At 35.2% G+C, this 19,089-nt stretch overlaps 1 protein-coding gene across 2 annotated transcripts in view; it reads left to right on the top strand.

Moving 5' to 3' along the window:
* The window catches only part of PRKAA2 (protein kinase AMP-activated catalytic subunit alpha 2), a 71,576-nt gene extending 52,891 nt beyond the window's left edge, over positions 1-18,685 (top strand). The window contains exons 7-9 of one of the 2 annotated variants that reach the window (XM_061121787.1): positions 7,112-7,616; positions 9,513-9,639; positions 10,903-18,685. In XM_061121787.1, the coding sequence (XP_060977770.1) occupies positions 7,112-7,616; positions 9,513-9,639; positions 10,903-11,141 (871 nt within the window). In that variant the 3' untranslated portion in view covers positions 11,142-18,685. Of the gene's footprint in view, positions 1-7,111; positions 7,617-9,512; positions 9,640-10,902 lie in introns of those variants that run through there. The other variant, XM_061121788.1, reaches the window with a different exon arrangement.
* Positions 18,686-19,089: the final 404 nt, after the last annotated feature.

Here is a 19,089-nt window from a genome sequence, read left to right as displayed (position 1 = left end):
AATGTAAATAAAAATCTACTAGGATAAGTTAATTTACACATATGTGGGTGGTATAAAAGAGTGGCAACCATCTCAGTACTTAAAATTGTTGTTGTTGTTCAGTCATGTGTGACTCTTTGTGACCCCATGGACTGCAGCACACCAGGCGTTCCTGTCCTTCACCATCTCCCGGAGCTTACTCAAACTCATGTCCATTGAGTCAGTGATGCCATCCAACCATCTCATCCTCTGTCGTTCCCTTCTCCTTCTGCCTTCAATCTTTCCTGGCATCATGGTCTTTTTAATGAGTCAGGTCTTCACATCAGGTGGTCAAAATATTGGAGCTTCAGCTTCAGCATCAGTCCTTCCACTGAATATTCAGGACTTATTTCCTTTAGGAATGACTGGTTTGATCTCCTTGCAGTCTAAGGGACTCTCAGGAGTGTTCTCCAACACCACAGTTCAAAAACGTCAATTCTTTGGTTCTCAGCCTTCTTTATGGTCCAATTCTCTCATCCATACATGACTACTGGAAAACCATAGCTTTAATTAGATGGGCCATTGTCGGCAAAGTAATGTCTCTGCTTTTTAATATGCTGTCCAGGTTTGTCATAGCTTTTCTTCCAAGGAGACAGTGTCTTTTAATTTCAGTAGTAACTTGAATTTATAGTTTTCATCATTTTAAAATTTTTTCATATTCTGTATTTAATGTTTGGAAATTATTCATTTGACAAAATACAATTTAACAGAAAGAGTTACTAATTGAATGATTTTATATAACAGGCATTTTGCTAGATACTTGACATATTTTCTTGCATTGATTCTTAATAGATAGCTCTTATTTCTTTTGAATGCTTATAGTATTTCCTTTTTTAAAAATACACGTATTTTTTTCTTCTTGGCTGCATCGTATCTTAGTTGTGGCACATGGGCTCTGCATCGTGACATGCAGGATTCTCTCTAGTTGCAGCACAAGGGCTCCGTAGTTGTGGTGCTCGGGTTTTCTGGTTATGTGTGGACTCAGTTACTCTGTGGCATGTGGGACCTTAGTTCCCGGACCAAGGGTTGAACCCATGTCCCCTGCGTTGGAAGGCAGATTCTTAACCACTGGACCACTACAGAAGTTCCAAGTCTTAGTAGGTAGCTATTGTTATTCTCATTTTATAAAAGTAGGGCTCAGAAATTGCCTGATTTCAGAACCTGAACTATTCAACTAATCCATATTGCTACACCAGTCCTATGATATCCATCCTTTCTCCAACATACCATGATAATGTTATATTTCTGCCATGCTATGACGTTCTTTTTTATAGTTACAGGCATACCTAGCTTTACTGTGCTTCACTTTTTTTGCACTGTGTAGATACTGTGGTTTTTTTTTGTTGTTGTTTTTTTACAAATTAAAGGTTTGTGGAATCCAAATCTCATGATGGTTAGCAGTTTTTAGCAATAAAATGTTTTTTAATCAAGGTACATACATTGTTTTTTGGGCATAATGTTTTTGCAAACTTAATAGTCTAAAGATACTCTAAGCATAATTTTTATGACATTCATTTATTTCAGTAGAATAAAACTATTAGCAACATGAAAATGTAAAGTGCTACCTAAAAGCCCCATAGTAATAAAATTTGAAAGGTTTCATTGGCTTAAACAGTTACAGGTAAAAGAGACTTCATATGTATTTTCAAGGATATTATTTTAACTGCCTTGATATGTGCTATGTTGGTCAGAGAAAAGGCCAATGAGTTACCTAAATCTGAGGACTGAGGGAGAGAATCCTAAGTCTTTACCTACTAGATCACACATCAATTTTGACCTTATCCTATAAATAAGCCCCACTATAAACATAATTTTTATATGCAGTGGGAAACCAAAATATTGGTGGCTGGCTTTATTGTAATAGTCACTTTATTGCAATGTTCTAGAACCAAGCCCTCAATATCTCTAAGGTATGCTTTTATTTTTGTACATCTTTTTTTTTCTGTTAAGATGGTAGGCTATTGGAGGTTAGAAAATATATCTGTATTTATTTGTTCATTTAATCATTTTTATTTACTTAACAGTTATTTAACATCTGCTTTGTTCAAGGTCCTGTGCTAATTGTTGGGAATATTGGTAGGCAAGAAAGACATTGTCTTCAGGAAACTCACATCTTGAAGTGCTTAAAACTTAGTATTGCTGTTAATGTTGTTATGGTTAAAATGAAAGATCTGAAGTTCAACTGTCTAATCACAAATTCTGATTCTTTGTTTACTAGCTATTAGCATATTTCCTACCTCTTTGTGCTTTAGTTACATCATTTATAGTGGATTTGTTTGGGGGATAGTCTTAGGTTAAAACATAAGAATTTACTACTTCTGTAGGTCTAGACACAGTTGAATGTTAGAAACTACAAATATTCATTCTAATATAATTCACATTTTTAGAATAATGCCAAGCATATAGTATTAGCCATTAATACTATCCTAAAGTGAATCTATAAGGACCTTTTAGCTGTGCTTAAAGAAGTTTGCACACATTGTGAAATTTATACAATTTGATTGGAGTCATTATAGCTCATTTAGTCTTAAGTCTTATATGAAAGTCAGGTATTAGGCAGCAGTGACAGAAAGATGGTTTCTGGAGGCTGTGTAGTAACCCATCTGAAATGAATTGATTTTGTTTCAGGTGAACCTTCATAAACATCCTGGTTACTACTTAACCTTGTTTAGAAATTGACTCCTTAAAATTAAAAGCTGGGTGTATTACTTTTTTTTTAACATGTTTGGGGTTGCTTTATTATCATTTAAATTTTTAAAAAATTTTTATTGAAATATAGTTGGTTTACAATGTTGTGTTACTTTCAAGTATATCGCACAGTGACTCGGTTATACACACATGTATATATCTTCCTTTTCAGATTCTTTTCCCTTATAGGTTACTTCAAAATATTCAGTATAGTTCCCTGTGCTATACAGTAGGTTCTTGTTGGTTATCTATTTTATATATAGTACTGTGTATATGTTAATACCAATCACCTGATTTATCCTCCCCCCATCCCAAGGTATGGCTTTTTAATTGGCACTGTTATTATTATGAAGAACTGTGGTTCTTTTTCTGAATTAATTAGAAATGAAAATTTAGATTATTTCTGTTGTTTTTTTAAACATTTATTTTATTGATATAATTCACATACCATAAATTTGTTTCTTTAAATTGTATGATTAAGTGGTTTTTAGTATGTTCACAAAGTTGTATAGTCATCACCACTCTCTGATCCCAGAACACTTTTCTCATCCCCCAAAGAAGCTCTGTACTCACTTCCTCCTCCTTGCATCCCCTGACAACCACTCATCTACTTTCTTTCTTTATGGATTTGCCACTTCTGGACATTTCATATAAATAGAATCACAGCATATAGCCTTTTGAGTCTGGCTTCTTTCACTTAGCATGTTTTCAAGGTTCTTTCATGGTGTAGAATATCAGTACTTAACTAATGTTTGGCTTGAAAAATATTCCGTTGTTTAGATAAACTACATTTTGTTTATCCATTTATCACTTAATGGATATTTGAGTTGTTTCTAATTTCGGTTCATATAATGTTGCCATGAACATTTATGTATATGTTTTTAAAGGGTCATATGTTTTTATTTCTCTTGCATAGATGCCTGGAATTTGTAATTGTTGTACACTGTTGTTGCTCTAATTTACTTAGTGATTTTACTTAACTAATTCTGTTAAGTCTGTATTCTTTGTCAAGGGTGGCCACTGAAGTCTCTGCTTCCTTAGCTTAATGGTCAGCTAATTGCTAGAGAAAGATTTCCTTAAAGGCCTTGATCTAATCAGTCTCCCAACCTTTGCTGAGGGATTCTGTGTCCATGTTGGGGTGTGTCTTCAGCATTTTAATAAGTCCATAACTCTGCATTAGTCTTGATTCCTTCTAGCTTAGAGCCTCAGAGTCAATCAGTGATGAGAAATCAGGGGCTTTCTTGGGCATGAACAACAGTCCTGCATTTGTGAGTTCTAGGATTTTAAGAGTATTTTAAGGACTCCTATGGAACTTGGTCCCTAACTTTTCCTTTCAAGGTTTTTGATCAGCTTCTTGTTTACTCCAATTCTTTTTGCTGCTTTGGCAGCTGGGATGTTATAGACAGTTGCCACTGATTGTTTCTGACAAGTGTTGTGGACAAAAGGCTGTTTGCAGATGGAACTCTAAGGTCAAATGAAGACAGGGCTTGACAGAAGAGGTTTCCAGAGATCTGCCAGCCCTGTCTAATAATGACAGTTCTCTGGAGATAGGACTTTTGGAGAACTCTAAGCCTGTTCTCCCCATTTGCCTCCCAGTGGTTCTAGGTGCTGGTTTGGGGGTTTAAAATGATTGTGAGGCTGTTGGTTTTCAAGGCCACCATAGAAATGGGGAAGAGAAATGGATATTGGGTAACTTAAAGTGTCACAAATCTCACTGTTCTTACTGAGACACAACCATTTTTTTTAAAAACAAACACTCCTCGGATTATTACAAGCCTTTGGTTAATTTCCAGAGTTCTGAAAAAAGTTAGTATTGACAGTTTCTGCTAGTAATCTCATTGCTTTAATAGAAGAATGAATTTTTGGAGTTTATGTGAAAGTGTTTATCTACCCTATTTTAAAATTTGATGTTTTAAAAATGCTAGATATGTAGCAATTTATTTTTTATGTTATTTCTTTTCAAAAAATTAGTACTTACTGGTACTTACATTTTATTACTGAATGTTTATTTGTGCTAGTAGTGCTCAGTCACTTCACTCAGGTCTGACTCTGTGTGAACCAATGAACTGTAGTCTGCCAGGCTTCTCTGTCCATGGGAGTTCCAAGCAAGAATACTGGAGTAGGTTGCCATACCCTTCTCCGGGGGATCTTCCCACCACCTGGGAAGCCCAAATGTTTATGTAGGTGGTTATTATTATCATGATATAGCAATTAAATAATGAATTCATTTTTTACTTCTTTGTCTATTCATCATTCTGCATTTATTGAGCACTTGCTCTGTACTGGCTACTGAAATGCAGGTGAATAAGGCATGGTCCCTGTTTCAAGGAGCTCTCAGTTTAGTATAAAAATCTGTAACAACTGTGAGAAAGTATGAGTGTTATAATAGTATCCTTTACTAGCAGCTATAGAAGTTTCACCTCTGTATATATCCATAAGACATGGCACACCACCATTTCTCACTTGGACTACTGCACTAGCATCCTCCTCCTCCTCATCATTATTAGTTTTATCTTTTCAATTCAGTTACTTTATCACAAGCAGAATGATCTTCATAGAATGCAAATTAGATCATGTCACCCCTGCCTCTTTAACATCTTTGTTATTATCATCAACCATAGGTTCAGTCCCAAAACCATTTTTATAGCCTACAGCTGTCAGAAAAACCTGATATCTTTTGCCGCTCCAACCAGTAACTTATTATGATTTCATGAATCTGGCCTCAGTTCAGAACATAGGAAACATTTTTTTAACCTCAGAATCTTTGCATATATTGTTTGTTTTGCTGGGAATATCTATTCCCCAGCTCTGCTTAGCTGACTTCTAATCATTCTGGTTTCTGCTTAAATGTTACTGAGAGTGGCTTCCTTAAGCGCTCGCCTCCCATTCTTAGTTATGTACTCTCATTTTACCTTGTGCTTTTCACTCATAGTTTTTATCACAGGTTTTTATATTTGTGTATTTGTAATTCTGTGTTTATTTTTGAGAGTATTTGTGTAGTCTGTTTTCAGCTAGAATGTAATCTCTGTGTGAATGAGTGTGCATTTTTACCATTGTATGTCCTTAGTAAATATTCATAAATGAATTAGTCAGTAGAAGGCATTCAGGTAAAATATATACTGATCTGAATTTAGCCTAGGGAGTGCCCAGTTTACCCTGTAGCAATGGTTACACAGTCTTGAAGAAATAGTATATGTTAGTTAAATGAAAAGGGATGGGATATTCTAGGGTGTCAGTAGTCAACATCATGTGTAAAGGCCTGGAATAGTGTGAAAATAAGATCTAGGAGACTAGGTTCTCAAATGTTTTGGTTTGAATACTGCCCCCCCCCCATCCACCACAGTCTTAAAATCGAGGACTGCAGAGGGTCTTTTTTTTTAATGCAGGTTATTTTTATTAATTTCATATTAAAAAACAAAAGTGAAAAAATTTTTAAATCATTAATTCACTTAAAAATATTAGTAAACCTACTACATTTTATTCTGAATAATATGTCTCCCATGAAAAGTAACCTTATTTTCCAAAACAAAATATGATGACAAGAGTACCATTATTTTACATTTTTCAAATCCTCTTAATCAGAGACAGCAGCTAGGTTTTCATACCTACTTCTTCATTCATCTGTTGCAATACGTTGTATTAGTTGAAGTCTAGGAAACATATCTGATCTCAGATATTGCTGGAAAAGGGAGGAACATTCTCATAACCTTTCAGATAGTTACAGATATTTTTCTTTGATATTAAATCAAAGCTTAATATGTTAATTGCAATATCAAATCAGAAAACATACCAGTGAACTTTTGTACTTTATTACATTGAAATCCACAGGGTCTGTTTTGCATTTTGAGTGGAGCTTCTGCCCATGTATGATTATGTAACATCTTGCATTGGTCATATGGAAAATATTGGGTTAGTGAGATAGCCTGGTGTTCAGAATGGTAACACATTTCGTTATATACTATCAAATCATCGTCATTGTTTTCTTCACTCTAAAAGTAGAAAAGTCTCTTAAATATTGAGAAGCTGTCAAACTTATGGAAACATATAAATTATTCTGTTATATAGAATTCTGTATATATATAGAATTCCATTATAAGCAGAATTCTAACATTTTACTTGAAAGCTTGAATTTCATCACTGGCACCAAATACTACCAGTTGTTTCCTTTGAAGTGACAGACTTATTTTTTTTTTTTTTTGTGAAAATGTCAGCAAAATACCCAAGTCTGAATAATCATAGTTACTCTAGAGCAAGGGTTAATGAACTTACCCAGGGTCCCATAGTTAGTAAGTGACTAGAGACCCAGGTCTTTCTGATTCTGCTATATTGTATTGCCCCATGTCTAAATTATTTGGGACTTGCCAAAGCATGTTCTTACAATAGTGTATTGTGGTATCTTTCCTAGAGAGCATGAATGGTTTAAACAAGATTTGCCCAGTTACTTATTTCCTGAAGACCCCTCCTATGATGCTAACGTCATTGATGATGAGGCTGTGAAAGAAGTGTGTGAAAAATTTGAGTGTACAGAATCAGAAGTAATGAACAGTTTATATAGTGGTGACCCTCAAGACCAGCTTGCAGTGGCTTATCATCTTATCATTGACAATCGGAGAATAATGAACCAAGCCAGTGAGTTCTACCTCGCCTCTAGTCCCCCAACTGGTTCTTTTATGGATGATAGTACCATGCATATTCCCCCAGGCCTGAAACCTCATCCGGAAAGGATGCCACCTCTTATAGCAGACAGCCCTAAAGCACGATGTCCACTGGATGCACTGAATACAACTAAGCCCAAATCTTTAGCTGTGAAAAAAGCCAAGTGGCATCTTGGAATCCGAAGTCAAAGCAAACCATATGACATTATGGCTGAAGTTTACCGAGCTATGAAGCAACTGGATTTTGAATGGAAGGTAGGAAATTGTAGTATATGAAAATCATTTGTAGAAGCCATTTTCTGTATAGTAAGCCTGTGTGAGCTGCTGAATTGAGTACTAAGATCAATAAAAAGTTGGTTTTGATATGAATTTAGTGGTCTTAATAAATAAATGGACTGATAAATCCTATTCTTTCCAATAATGTACCATGTGCATTCAAAACAAAACAAATCTTTGTAAGGATGAATTGTCGATGTTGGGGACCTATATATTTTTGAATAGAGAATAGTATTCTTGGCTGAGAAATATGGTTTTAATCAACTTGAAATCCCTTGAGAAAATAGTCCACCTGTTTTAGCATGCATCATAACAGTAACAAGTCATGTGTCTTCAAAGATAGTATATTTTTACCTTTTTAAGGGCAGATTTTATTTTTATTTTTTTTTTTGCCAGTAGCTGTAGCACAAGTGGTTGATACACATTATACCATCAGGGCATGTTTATTTAGTAAACAAATACTTTTCTGTAAGTTGAGGAAATTTCTTATTTGGCTAGTATTTTTAGTCCTTAGTTGTGATGTATTTTTGTTACTCTCATCCCATATTTTGCTTTATTAGTATTTTTTTTTTGTTTTTTATTAGTACTCAAATTTATTTCAGTTCTATTTGACTATATGTTGGGGGGATCTGTTTTTCATTTTCAAGTATCTTTTACTGTTGTTCCTTTCTTGAGGACTGTGAGTGTACTTTTAAGGGAAGAAAAACATATTCAAACATACCATGTAAATATTCATTTGACATGTTTTTATTTCATTATTTGTATATGGAATGAATGAACAACAGTGAAAGTGAAAGTTGCTCAGTCGTGTCTGACTCTTTGTGACCCCATGGACTATACAGTCCATGGAATTCTCCAAGCCAGAATACTGGAGGGGGTAGCCTTTCCCTTCTCTAGGGGATCTTCCCAATCTAGGGGTCAAACCCAGGTCTCCCACATTGCAGGTGGACTCTTTACCAGCTGAGACACAAGGGAAGTCCAAGAAGACTGGAGTGGGTGGCCTATACCTTCTCCAGCAGATCTTCCTGACTCAGGAATCAAACCAGGGTCTCTTGCATCGCAGGCAGATTCTTTACCAACTGAACAATGAGGGAATAAACAATAATATTTCCTTAATACCATTTAAGAAAGAGCTCCCTTTTCTGAACAGTTTTATTTAGTTAGTTAAAAAAGACATGTTAGTGTCTTTAGAAGTCCTTATTGAGAAATTTTTGGAACTAATTTGATAAGGTATTTTGAACACTAGAATCTTCTTTATCTGAGTTGCAGTTTTATTATCCTCAAAAGGCAAATAAGACCTTCCTCACAAGATTACTATGATACTTAAACTTTGTGACAGTACCTATTAACAGTGCCTGATTCAAACCATTAACATGTTATATCTCCTTTTTCTGTCTGTTCTATATTCATAAGTTAAAGGTATTCAAATTGAGACAGGGAAACCAAAATATTTTGGCAACCAAAATATGGTTTAGAGTGGAGGCGTGTCTGGAACGAAGGCTAGACTCTTAGAATCTCTGAGTTCCCTTTCAATTTTAATTGCTGTACACAGTATTGTTGAAAGCGAAAGTCAGTCAGTCATGTCCGACCCTTTGTGACCCCATGAACTGTAGCCTGCCAGGCTCCTCTGTCCATGGAGTTCTCCAGGCAGGAATACGGGAGCGGGCAGCAGTTCCCCACACAGTACTGTTAGTGGGGATTAAATAAATACTAAACTACTATGTAATGTAAAAACACAATCATTCAGAAATTTGTTCTCTACCCCAACCCTTCCAATTATTTGTTTAGATATTATTATTTGCAATAAAAATAATGGGAATGTTTTATAGTTTTTTATTTTGAATGTTTTTTCATAAGGAAGGTTTTTCATTTTAGGTAGTGAATGCATACCATCTACGTGTAAGAAGAAGAAACCCAGTGACTGGCAATTATGTGAAAATGAGCTTACAGCTGTACCTGGTTGACAATAGAAGCTATCTTTTGGACTTTAAAAGCATTGATGGTAAGGAAGCCATGCACGCATGAGCTCTGAGAAGATAAAACTTGGCACTAGTTGACAAGATGTTAAATCTTCTCAAAGACATGGTGGGTAGTCTTCTATACTGGTTTTTAGTAATTTAGAATTAACTAAGAATGTAAGTGAAACAAAAAGGATTGAAGATGAGGAAAATCTCTAATCTAGCACTTCTTCTGGAGAGGTGCTTCCTCATTTTTAAAAAAAAGTCATTTGAAGTGTTGACTGTGGAGGAAAATAAGGAATAATAGGGAAATAATTTTTACCTACAATTAGCTGAATTAGGTTGTCACACTTCTTCTTTCATATTTTATCAGTAAGCATTGTAATAGCTAAAATTCCCTGTTGAGTAGTTTCTTTTATCTTGGGTAGCCATGGTGTCTAGATAGTCCTCTCCTGGGATTTGGGTTGGATTTTATGCCCATGGCCATCCAAGAGGCAAAGGAGTCAGGGGAGGTGGTCATGTCTAAGGATCTAGTATGAGTCAAGAGTCATACTTGGCTGAGCAAATGTGCTTATTCTGCTCAGAGGCCCAAGTGGGATGTGAGCAGAATAAACCGAGGATCCACTGCTGGATGGAATCAGAGGAAAACTGAGTTCAGAGTTAAGGAAGCTGTTTTCAACAGTTTAAACTTTATTCTTAAATTGCCATCAACTATAGCTGTGTCTATATGGTCCCTAGAACACCTTTTTCAAAATTATCCAGAGTTGTTATTAAAATGCAGATTCTTGGGAACTCTCCCAAACCTAGAAAATCTGAATCTCTGAAGATGGGTCCTTGGGAAACTGGGAATCAGCATTTTTTACAAGATTTCCTTTGCCCCTTTCCCCAGGCAATTGCAGTGTGCTCTGAAGAATCTGTGCAATTGTAATTTCTGTTTTTATATTAATTATTTTTTGTTGTTGTGATATACTGCAAGAAAATAATCCTCCAAAGGTGTGCTTTCTTCAGATAAAAGGGTATCAGGAACCTTTGACTTCGAGGTTGCTGTCAAACAGTATGTTGAGAAGGATTTAGTCATCACATTTTGACTGTGTGGCAGTGTTACAGGTGGTTAGTGATGTCCTTCACAGTTGTGGGAGGGAAAAGTTTTTGCCACCCCTACTCCTAAAACACTGCAACATGACATTGGCTCCCAGGATGCTCTAGCTCAGATGTGTTCACTTAATATTCTGAATAAGATACCTTCATAGGAAGGGCTGGGGCGAATACACTGTTCATGTAAATTGCTCTTCTTTGGTCCATTTCAGATGAGGTGGTGGAGCAGAGGTCTGGTTCCTCAACGCCTCAGCGGTCCTGTTCTGCTGCTGGCTTACACAGACCACGGTCCAGTTTGGATTCTGTAACTGCGGAGGGCCATTCACTCTCTGGCTCTCTCACGGGCTCCTTGACCGGAAGCATGTCGTCCTCTGTCTCACCTCGCCTGGGCAGTCACACCATGGATTTTTTTGAAATGTGTGCCAGTCTGATCACTACTTTAGCACGCTGATGATCTTTCCCTAGTTTTTTTCTTTCTGTTACTGCACTGTGAAAATCAGATATATTCTTTAAATTATTATTTTACTTATGGCTATCACATACTCTGAAGTACTGGTTGAGAGCCGTGACTGTCTTCAGGGGACACAGTACCATTGAAATTTACTGAAAAGGAAAAGTCTGACATTTTATGTACTGTAGACATCTGTAATTCTGTTTTGCCTATTATAAATTCACGTAGGCAGTGTCTTTAATATGTGAACACTTATGAAGATTATTGTTAACCTAAAATTGTGGATTCACTGTAGATGACTAATATACCTTTACTGGTGACTATCTCAGTCAACAGGTAGTTTGGCAACATCTTGCTTTACTGTTTAGTGTAGATAAATCCTGTTTGCTTCGTAAATTTCAGCAGGCTTTAAGCTGTGTTTATGCACAATATTTAAAAATAACATAAATATTAGTAAGATAGTATTTAAATGTTGAAATCTTAAGAGCCAGCTCCCCGTCCCCCAAATTTTAGAACCAAATTCTACTAGCAGTTTCTGCAGATATTGCCCAGTGTTCAACAGAAGGGCTGTGGTCCTGAAACAGGTAATGGTCATTTCCAGGTTCCTTCAAAACAGCTATAACCAACCAGAGGTTTTATCTTGAGATTTTCCTGAATAACATATATAAGAGCCTTCAAGGTTCTACTCAGTACTGGAACATCTGGAATTATAACTTTTGTCTTTTTCATAAACTTGTATCATTTTACAACATGCCTTCAAAATCTACCTTTCTCAAGTTCTTTTTCACTGTATTTATTTTTGTACTCCACCGAGCATGATAAAATAGTTAAATGAAACAAAGCAAAATGTCAACAGTCCCTTAAGGAGAACTCTTGCCTTTGGTCTCTTACTGTGTGTGGTGGTGAGGAGTGTGTACCTGTCCTTTTGCATCCTGTAATGCTAATTACTCATCAGAAGTTTGTTATTGTAGTCACCCCACTCCCTCACCTTCCCTAATCACCTTTGTCTTTGCTTATTGTTTGACCCTTAGTGGCTGATGGACTTAGTTTTGAAATCTTTTCTGGTTCTCTGTCTTTGTTCTACATCTTGGTTGCTAGCCATCCAATTTGAAACACTGTTCTGGCCTTAAGGGCTTTTGTGTACTTCCAAAGCTTCGTAGGCTTGTGACCTTCACTGTTGAACCTGTTAGGGCAGGGAAGCCTTAAACATTCAAAAAAAATCTCTCTTGAATAAATATATGTGTTGTTTACATATATACATATATGTATTTGTATACCAGTGCTTTTAAAGGAAAACCAAACTTTTTTTTCTTTTTTGGCTTTGTGCAAGTTTTTTAAGGCTTAAAAAAAACCCTATATAAAAAGCAGGGTAGATAATAGCCCATTGATTATATTCTGTTTTAGTAAAAAATATTTAATTTTTAAATTATGTGTAATTTATCTAATTTGTATTTATTCATCTTGTTTGATATGTTGTAATTAACAGTCTCATTCACCTGACTTACCCTAGAAATGATTAAGTGTTTAAGCTCTTGAAAACAAAAAGTGAACACTTCCTTGACAGATTTCTCTCTCTTTGCCAAAAAGAACGTGTTTTCTACCAAGAAGCAAATGAGAATGTTAAGCCAAATCTCTCTTGTGTTTGGGAAGGACAAGTACGTCTGTCTTTAAAGAGCGTTGAGTCAGGAGTTTGCAGTTTGTCACATAATATTGTTTAGCAGAACTTTAAAAAATGGTATTACATAACTTTTAAGTATGACTTAATATCAAAATACAAGGAATCCTTGTTTGCCAATTTGAGAAAGAGAGTGGGGTTGCAGTTAAGGTGTTTTAAAAATTTAAACCTTTGGAAGATTGCCATCTAGTGGCATCAAAGTATACTTTTTTGTGTATATTTTTATAGGGATAAGCAGTCCTGCTGCATTAATCTCGATGTGTATATACATCTGGCAAAATTTTGGCCCCAACAAATGTGTACATACCTCTTCTGGGAAACACAGGGCCACCTCATAATACTTGCCTGTTAATGGGATGACCTTCAAAATAAATTAATGTGACTCCTTACTCCCAATGACAAAATCCCTAATAATTTTGAAGGCAGAGAAACAGTAGGAAGGAATCCAGTGGCATTTTAACTTCCTTAGTTTAATGAATCAGATGTTAGAAACATATTAAAATTGCTTTATATGGTTATCATGTTTTTTAAAGTTAAAAAATTATTTACTATTTTTTCATTCTTGCCAGTATTTATGAATATCTACATTTCCATAGCTACGTGTTTTCAGAGAACCAAGGGTCACAGTTTGGGTTTTTGTATGCTGAAGTTTTTAGAGACAGCTCTTCTGTGAATGTAGCTGATGTGATACATTGGTCTGCAGAGAGAAGATTACAGGAGGCTCAGTCCAGCATGATAGGTCTAGAACATCTTCATAGGAGTCTCACTGCAGCTCATGCAGGATGAGGGAAAGAATCAGTTGCTAAATTCCCACATTTCAGTCTTGTAACCTGGATGAGTGTGGATGTGGTATGTGGTAGACAGACCTGGGGTAGGAACACTTTCTTCATGTTATGATTTTGAAGGAGAACTCTATTATTAGGCTACAGATAAAGTCTTAGCTATATCGTGGAAAAGGAGTCCATAATGGTTCTAGAACAGCATTTCTGAAACTGCATTCTGTGAGATGCTCTGCAGAAAGGGGGTTTCATTGAGCAAGTCTGATAAATGAAACATGTTACTCTCCTGCTTAAAGATGACAAAGGATGTGACCATTAAAGACTTTGACCAGTCCTTCTGTGGAAAAAGAAAATCATTTAAATTTGTTTAATCCTGCTTTGTCCAAATTAATTTAAACATTGTTTTAAACTTACTATCCCTTGGGGGAAAAAGCATATTTGGAAAATAAGATTTTAAGAAAATTATCTACCAGGTTGCCATAATTAGGTAGATAAAAATAAAACTAAGATTTCATTTGCCCTTATCAGTTGTTGGAGAGAATCTGATTCAAAATCAGAATTATTTTAATCTGTATACATATTCATCTTGGGCGAACACTGGGTTAGTGGAATTTTGCATGCCTACAACTTACTTCATAGCACTTTGATTGTCTTAATCAGGTTTGGTATTTTGTGGAGAGCAAAATTTATTCTTTTTTTGTGTTGAATGGATAATTAAAAAACCTTAAATAAGATTACTTGTAAAAATGGTGTAAGAGACTAGTGACTAATGCTTTGGTTCAATGGGTAATGAGTCAATAGCTTTGATTCCTTCTTTCAGAAAGTGTACATTTCAGTGAACATTTTCTGAACACTTTTATATAAGAACACACCAAATTTAGATCTAATTCCGGTTATTCTTCAATGAAGGAACAAACAACATCCCAAATTACGTATGTAGGGTGGGAGGCAGACGATTACAAGTTGGGCTTTTGTTTTGATCAACAGACATTTGAGACTCTTTTGTAACCTCTGGTGTTTGCATTCCTTGATACTTGCTAGCCATAAAGAGAATCCAGGAGCCTAAATTATTCGGAAGTAACAGTATTCCATGTCAGCCAATTGGCTATATGTAGGACAGACGGTTCTCCCCTTTCCTTTCTGCAAATAGGTTTCCTGTGACAGTTACATAATCCTGGGCTTGCTTTCTCTTATTCCCTAGCCAGTTTGTACTCAGGGAATACGAATTGATTTTTATATTAGATGAGACATAATTGAGAAAATAATCATAGACAACTGTTACAGATTCTTTGACTATTTGAATTTATCTGAAAATGTACATTTTATTGAATTAATCTAAGCAATGTACCTTCGATTTTATAAACTAAATGATCGTGGAATCTGCCTGCCATAGGCACTGCATCTTTGTCTCTTCACTGATTAAAATCTTGTTAATGACTGTGAAATCTAAGTATCTAAATGCTAGACATACTCACAGTTTTGTCTATTTTTATTTCTTTTTAAAAGACCTCCACATTTTCAGTTTGGCATTTCTTTACCTGATACTTTTGTCACTCTGTGACTTTTTAAATAGAGAATGTACTTTTTTAAGATAATAGATCTCAGAGACTCTAAAATTCTGGATGAGGGATCTGTGCAATTTGTAAGTCACATCCTGTGTTGGGCTTCATTTTTATAACCTCTGAAGTGGAAGGGATAGATTAAAAGACCTCTGGGTTACCTTTGAGCTTTAAAATTGTCTCTTCTCTGCCTTTTCATATGATTTGTATTAGCATTCACTTTTTACATGCTGAGAGATTGTATACTAATGTGAATGATCTATATTTGCTTGGCGAGGTGTTTTGAAGATACATACTTGAATGTTTTTCTAAACACAGCTGCCCCCCTGCAATATAAATGACAAAATCATCCAGAAAACGAAACATGTTAAAATATTAATATCATGTATGTGTATTTGCCATACTGCAAAAGATGATGAATTTGGAATGATGGAAGTGTTCCATACATTTTAATAGTGATTGTGGCTCAGCTGATAAAGAATCCACCTGCAATGAAGGAGACCTGGGTTCAATCCCTGGATTGGGAAGATCTCCTGGAGAAGGGAAAGGCTACCCACTCCAGTATTCTGGCCTGGAGAATTTCATGGACAGTATAGTCCATGGGGTCGCAAAGAGTCGGACACGACTGAGTGACTTTCATGTCACTTTAGATCCACAGACCCTCCATATCTATTAACTTATTTAATACATTACAATCACCTTGTGTGTTAATGATTTTCCAGATGAGAAAGCAGGACCAGAAAGCTTTTCACAAGCTTTAATGCCATATAATGTTCAATGATGATCACTGTTCTTTATGTGCCCCCTTCCCTTGGGGGAAACAGTCTGAAACATCTTAGTAGCTAAGTAATAAAGATAAACATAGATGCATTGCTTTCAAGTCTTAGAATGACATGAAGTAGTCTTAATATTTTTTAGTTTATTTGAATGAGTTGATTGTACTAACTAGATATATTTATGATTATATATTGATTTTTATTAAGTACTTCTAAGTTATTGAGGGTGCTTAAAACTACTGAAGAAATTTTTTAGGCCATGGTTCTTCCTTTATTTACGTGATTCTTATAGCACAGTGCTTTTTAAAAAAGTAAAACCAGCCCCAACTCCTATCTTAAATTATCATAATTTTTGACTACTAATCTAAATTAGGCTTATCTAAATTTCATATACAAGTTGGTAATTTTTCATTTCATATGCATATTAGATGACAAGATATTACTCTCATAAAGTATATTTCTATTCATAAACTACCAAGTATTATCAGCTTGATACAGATTCTTCCAGACCTTACAGAAATTTGAAATGTAATTTATGTTTGAGCTTTTAAGAGTATATCTTATTTACACAAGTTGCTGGCATCCTTACCAGCCTTTTCCATATAGAATTATAATGCATTTGATGCCACTGAACAGTAATAACATGAAGAACAGGACCCACAGTATAGACTAGATTAAGTTTTAATTCAGCTTTTTCAGCCATAACCTGATAAGAATTAGGCTGGGTCTAGAAGTGATCAGATTGTGGGACTGTGTTAATTTTGTGAGTCAGTGTTTACTGCCAGCCTTGCACAGCAATGCCAGTTTGTAGCCATGGTTGTGTATGTGACTTTCTGTAACTACTGTTTATATATAAAGCAGTTCAGATGTTATGGAAGTAGCTCATGATTTTATCTGGACAAACAGGGTAGGTAAATTTAAGTTACATTTGAAAAAGTGCAATTAAGGAAATTCTAGAGTAGAAAGCTCTTTGGAGGAAAAAGTGAAGTGTTTATAGAACATTCTAGCATGACAACACTTTAAAACATATATAGAATTTTGACAAGGTTCATACAGTGTGAATTTCTTAACTCAAGGTTTGCTCCTTTGTGTTGATTTATAATTTCAAGGAAGGAATAGGAACATTCTACCCAAGGAGAACTACACAGTTAATTTTTTGCTGTTAATTTAAGCTTGCATTTTTCACAAGTAAAAGTCCTTTTTAAATTTTGTTACAAAGAAAAACCATTTTTCTCGACAGGTAATGATTTCCTAAGGTGGAAAAGAGAAATAGATCCCGCTAAAGAAGCAAAACACCTTAATTAATTGTGCCTTCTCTCTTAAATTGTAGGAATAATAATTAGTTAAAAACTTATTTAAACTGTGTTTTTTCCCTAATTCTTCTTATTTTTACTTGTCTGTCCTCCACAGTCACATTGTCTGCTTTTGCCTGTTTGTTTTTGGGTTCCTTTGGCCAGACCTCACTGTCATTGTCAGAAATTGTTCACTAGGTGTGTCTGTTTATGTCGTTCACTTTTTAAGTCACCTTGGTAAATGTTTGGCTGCCTTCTCATGGTTTTGAAATGAAAGCGATGAATAGCAATCTTTATATTTCAACGCTTTAAAAAGTTTGTAAGGGAAATAAATAATGCAGAGCAAAGAACAAAATCTAATTTGGAATCTGATTCTCAGTTTGGCTGCTGTGGCAGCAGCAGGTCATTTAACCTCATTTAATGTTTTCATCTATAAAATATGGGTAATAACCTACCTCACAGATATGTGTGAGAAACTGTTTGGAGGCCCTTGTTTAAATACAGGGTTTATCATCATATTTAATGTAAATCCCTTTTTTAAAAATAGATACCTTTGATACTAATAGGATGAGTATCTTGATTTTAGGTAAGTTATGTGGTAAGAACGTAGTAGAAAAATGTTTAGGAACACAATTTCACAAATTATGGTATTCTTATTTTAAGTGACTTTTGAAATTTCTTAAAAATATCAAATATTCAAATATTAAATTTGTCTTTTGTTGCAAGAGATATTCAGAACTTCTTAATATGTTGGCTGAAGATGCCTTAACATACCAAATTACAGCTTTCTCTCCAGACTACTCACAAATATCTATGGTTGTACAATGTTTTGAGTGTTTAATGTAAAATTGTTATAGAACTGTGAACTCTGAGCATAGTAATCTTAATATTGTTTTAGGAAGAATGCTTGTGTTCTGTATCATACATGCTTAAATATCACACAGTGACTTTGGAGTGCAACAAACAAAACTGAAAGTTGACAGCCGTCAGGTTGTTGTGTCCGTGACAATCATAAGAAAATATAAGATTGGATATTGTTCAAAAAAACTTCAGGAACATCTTTGGGAAAAATATTCCATAGGCTGATATATTTACCCATCAAAGCACTTGATTACATATCTAGTAAGATAATTTTTTTAACTGTTAAAATTGGGATCATGTTTTATAATTCATTTAAGAAACAAACAAAAAAAAGACCAGACTCTTAGTGCTTTTGTGTTTTAATAACCATAGATGCAAATTTCAGTTTTGTTATATATATATATATTTTTTGTGAATGTTAAATAATCAGTGGAAGGATCTGTCTTCCAGCAACTGTGTGCTATGGGTGTCCTCTTGAATTACACAGCATTTCATAGTTACAGGTTCTCCCTAGTTAATATTTGCACTGTACAAGCTCACAGGTAACAAACACAAAAGAGAAATGATTACTTCCGAGCTTTTTTCACAAAATCAAATTAAAGTCTCTGGTTAACTTGAAAGCTCTTTTGTTTCTATTCCGTCATTGATACTCTGCATGTCATTTAATAGTTGCAGACAAAGCTGTTGTAGAACTTGGTTGCCTCTGACCCCTTGGAGATTCCATACCATCTTTGTCCACTTTTGTCTTCCTTGTTGTGAACTGTAGTTTCTAACTTTAGCCACTGTATTAGTTTCCTATTGCTGCCATAAGAAGTTACTATAAACTTAGTGACTTAACACAAATTAATTATCTTACAGTTCTGTAAGTCGGAAGTTCTGTGGACTTAGCTGGTGTTTCTGCATCAAGTCAACACAGGCTGACAACCAGAGCAGCAGTAGGGAAAAGCTCTGGGCCGAATCTGTTTCAAGGCTTATTCAGGTTGGTGGTGAATTCAGTTCCATGCTG

This window comes from Dama dama, chromosome 20 (assembly GCF_033118175.1).
Source record: "Dama dama isolate Ldn47 chromosome 20, ASM3311817v1, whole genome shotgun sequence".
Taxonomy (NCBI): Eukaryota; Metazoa; Chordata; class Mammalia; order Artiodactyla; family Cervidae; genus Dama; species Dama dama.
The sequence above is the reverse complement of the archived record's forward strand: the minus strand, read 5'-3'. Positions and strand labels throughout refer to the sequence as shown.